Genomic DNA, 4060 nt, shown 5'->3' with positions numbered 1-4060 from the left:
TAATTCTAGAAATAAACAGTAGTACACAAACTATTGTTAAACCGACGAGTAATCAGCTTGAGATAACTCCATTGATAGTTGAGAAGATTGTGCTTTATCCTTCAACTTCTTTGAAAATTTGTATTCTCCGTAGAAATAAGAAGCAAATCCCCAAAGTGAAAGAAGTAGCGAAACACTTTTTTCGACTTGAAACTTCTCTTTATAAAAAACAACCGCTAACACCTCTGTCACCGGAAGAAGAACAGCGATAATAATTCCCGATAGTAAAGATGATGCACAAAAGATCACTCCTATTGCTCCTAAGAAGAAGCATTGCCAAACTAAAGCACTTGCACACAATATGATGTAATATTTGGTTTCTCCTAATCCGAAATTATTTGCCTCCCTTGGAATCACCTAAAATCGCGATTAAGTTCAATAAACACCAACAAAGTACAATGTTTGATGAGAATTTTTTATGTGATGCATAAAAATGAAAGAATATGTGAAATTTCATAGCATCAAATCTAAATGGCCAAAATACATAAAAAGGTAACATGTTTTATCTGTTTTTCTATTCTAGGTACCTATTTTATTCGGATATAAAACGTGAGTTTTTTTTCAAAAGTTAATAAAAATTAACATTCTCAGTTAAGTGTCAATTTTGTAAAACATGTCAAGTCCTTTATTGACCAACATTTTCAACTCGCGATTTCGACGCACGTTTTCGACGCGCGATTCCAACAAGCGTTTTCAAAGTGCGTCTTTTGAGGCGCGTTTTCGAGGCGCGTTTTTTATCAGAGTTTTCAACCAGCGTTATGGAGGCGCGTTTTCAACTCGCGATTTTGAGGCGCGTTTTTTATGCGCGTTTTTTAGCGCGCGTTTTCGAAACGCACCTCGAAAACGCCCTTCAAAAATGCGCCTCGAAAAAGCACCTTGAAAACGCGCACCGAAAAACGAGCCTCGAAAATGCACCTCGAAATCATGAGTTCAAAATGCGCTTCCAGAACGCTCGTCAAAAACTATGGTAAAAAAAGCGCGTCAAAAACGAGCCTCAAAAAACGTCTATCGAAAACGCAGGTCAAAAATGCATGTCGGAACCGTGCGTCGAAAACGTGGGTCGAAATCGCAAGTTGAAAATGTTGGTCGATAAAGGACTTGACATGTTATGCGAAGTTGGCACTTAACTGAGAAAGTTAACAAAAGTTAACGACACCTCTCTTTTTGATTAACTTCTGAAAAAAGACTCTTTTTTTTATATCCGAATAAAATAGATTACTTAGAATAAAAAAAACATGAAAAATAGGTTAATTTTTTTTGTAATTTGCCCAATCTAAATTGACATATTGGACAAACTTGAGGTTGGGGTTCAATTCAACAATAGTATTGTGGTGTCTTTTTGTGTGTCAATATTTGGCTAAAAATTAAATTAATATATAGGACACAAATGCTTTTGTTAACTATTAGACCGCTCCTAACATTGCCGTCCAGAAGCTCGTCCAGGCCGCCGCCCTCCTGGGCGCCGATGGCAGCGGGCCGCCCAGGGGGCGCTCAGCATTCCGTCCAGCTCATCGTCTCATCATCCGTGCTTTTTGGTCATATTCGAGGACGGGAAAAGTAGCCGTTTCATGTTAATCATCTTGGATACTTAATGTCATGATTGGAACCTTTAATATCGTCCTTTACAAGTGGGATCGGTCAAGATGTCACTAATTTTGGTAGGGATTGGTTGTAATCAAAGGAGACACTTGTAGGGTGTAATGATTGGAATGGTAATATTTCGTCCAACCAATGTTCTGTTACAGAAAACTAAGTCCAACCAATGTTGACATGTATACTAAACTTATACAGTATTGTTTTTTTCACTATTAAAATTGAATTGATCATTTCACTATTAAAATTAAGTAAATTCATTATAATTATGAATTATTTCTATAATAATCCACGTGCAATAACTTATAACGCTATACGCACGACAAACTACGCCGGAAAACTGTGTTTAGTGTAACATATTTAACACATAGAAAAAATTAAGATATTACTAACGACAACTTTTAGAGTTGTAGAAAATTAATGTATACGTTGGTTATTATTGAGTTTTTAATGGGTTATTAATATGTACAAGTATTTCAAGTATCTTCAGCACGTTAACGATTTCGTTAGCAAAATTCTAAAAAATAATAAGCAAATAAAAGTTGTGAACGTAAGTTAGGTACCTTAAAGTCGTCGTTAAAAATCATTCCAACTGCACAAAAAATCGTCGCAAAAAAACACATAACCATCTGAATCTCCAACACAAGTGTGTACGTAATCCCCTGTTTCGCCTTATTATACGTTAATTCAGTCAACGGTAACACAAATCCGTACAACAACGCAGCCGCAATTGTCATAACAAACCCTAACATATACTCCCTTTTACTCTCTCCATTAGGCCGATCACTACTCGTATGCAACGCCAAAACTCCGGCCCCAACCGTCAGTAAAACCACCGCATTTATCGAATACGGTGTGAACTTTTGTTTCACAAGTAAATACGCAAAAAAGGCGGTAAACCCTAGCTGTGATGCAATGATTAGTGCTGACGTGGATATAGGAAGACGAGCAACGCCGTATGCGTAAAGGTAATCGTCGAGGCCGGTTATTAAGCCTATGAAAGCGACAGCGAAGAATAAACGTGGACGCATGTAAATTAAGGTTGTTTTTTTGTCGGTGTTTTGACGGAAAATGTAGAGGATAATGAGGACGATTAGGATAAATGGCCAGCCGGCAGTTTCGAGGAAGCACGACAGCCAGACACGGTTGCCACCGTGGAGGAAGTAGAGACGCATGATTAGTGGGCCACCACAGTTTCCGATTGAGAGTAAGATGCAGTTGAGGATTAGGAGCGTTTTTTTGGCTGTTGGGCTTACTTTTGATGTGGTGGGGACTGGTTCTTTATGGTTATTCATGGTGTCCATATTTGTACGGATTATTTGTATGAAATTTTAGAAAAATGAAAATTGTATGTTCGGTTTTTGTCCGAATGTGTTGGAGTGTGTAAAAATACAAAAGGAAGTGTGTTTATATTTATAGGGAGTGTGTGCATTATGATATAAAAGAGTACTGTTAATTGTGTGGATATGAAATTGCATGTTGTGCTAGCTAGATTTCATCTTAAAAGACACAAATTATCAATATTTGGTTTATTGTTTCTATACTATACTATACTATATAAATACTATACTATATACTATTTTGGTTTGACTTGAATATGCTTTTGGCAATCATAAAAAAGGTTGAAGCACCAATAACCTCAATATTATTTGGGAACTCGTATGATGCAAGTACAAGAAACACCATTTTTCCGAACGACGTTCTCCTACTTTTCGGGACGAAATGTGGTGCTATATGACTATATGACCTTTCAGGACGACATGTCATCCCCAATATGTCGTCCAGATTACTTCATCCTAGAAAGTTTTTTCGGACAAAACCTTTTTTTTGGACGATGGTAGGCCCCACTTTGACTTTTCTTTCCGACAATAGAGTACGACTAATACGGACGACATTTAGAGATGATATGTCGTTCGGGAAAAAAATTAAATATATTGATTATTTTAATTATTACGGAGTAACTAATAAGTTAGTTATTAAATTCTTTTTAGGACACTATATGTCTACATGGACGTCATGTCGTCCCGAAAAATATTAACTAATTTAACAAATAACAGTTTTGAGGTGCCACTCTATACATCCATTAGGTAATGGGTTCAGGTCGATCAGGATGAAAGATGGGCATATATTAGTGCAACTAATTGTCCTGTTCAGATGTGTGAGTTGCATTTATTAAAATATATGTATATGTACTATAATTATGTTTTCGTCTTCAAATATTCATCATATCCTAGACTAATTTTGTTCATTACCTTTTTGTTGTGTCTCAAATTTGTCAACTTGGATGTTGACATAGGCATGTTGCGTTTTCTAAAGCGAAGAAGTCGATGTATCAAATCATGAGCGGTGAGCCTTGTGAGTTTGATGACGTACCTAAACTTGTTATTGTAGTGGTGGGACATCAAAATAATAAGTGGCTCGAGCGCAC

At 36.7% G+C, this 4060-nt stretch overlaps 1 protein-coding gene across 1 annotated transcript; it reads right to left on the bottom strand.

Annotated features, from left to right (window-relative positions):
* Window positions 1-2997, bottom strand: LOC139872731 (purine permease 1-like). The gene is made up of 2 exons (XM_071860651.1): window positions 2196-2997; window positions 1-396 (listed from the first exon to the last, which is right to left on the bottom strand). Exons 1-2 carry the CDS (start codon window positions 2934-2936, stop codon window positions 37-39), a joined length of 1101 nt encoding a protein of 366 aa, XP_071716752.1. The 5' UTR covers window positions 2937-2997; the 3' UTR covers window positions 1-36.
* Between the last annotated feature and the right edge of the window lie 1063 nt (window positions 2998-4060).

This window comes from Rutidosis leptorrhynchoides, chromosome 10 (genome assembly GCF_046630445.1).
Source record: "Rutidosis leptorrhynchoides isolate AG116_Rl617_1_P2 chromosome 10, CSIRO_AGI_Rlap_v1, whole genome shotgun sequence".
Taxonomy (NCBI): Eukaryota; Viridiplantae; Streptophyta; class Magnoliopsida; order Asterales; family Asteraceae; genus Rutidosis; species Rutidosis leptorrhynchoides.
The sequence above is the reverse complement of the archived record's forward strand: the minus strand, read 5'-3'. Positions and strand labels throughout refer to the sequence as shown.

What these genes read in the sequence shown, in the direction of transcription:
- LOC139872731 (XM_071860651.1), bottom strand. Translation starts at nt 2,936, where the DNA reads ATGGACACCATGAATAACCATAAAGAACCAGTCCCCACCACATCAAAA. An exon ending in TTTTTAACGACGACTTTAAG is followed by an intron (nt 397 to 2,195) that starts GTACCTAACTTA and finishes TCGCGATTTTAG; the next exon opens with GTGATTCCAAGGGAGGCAAA.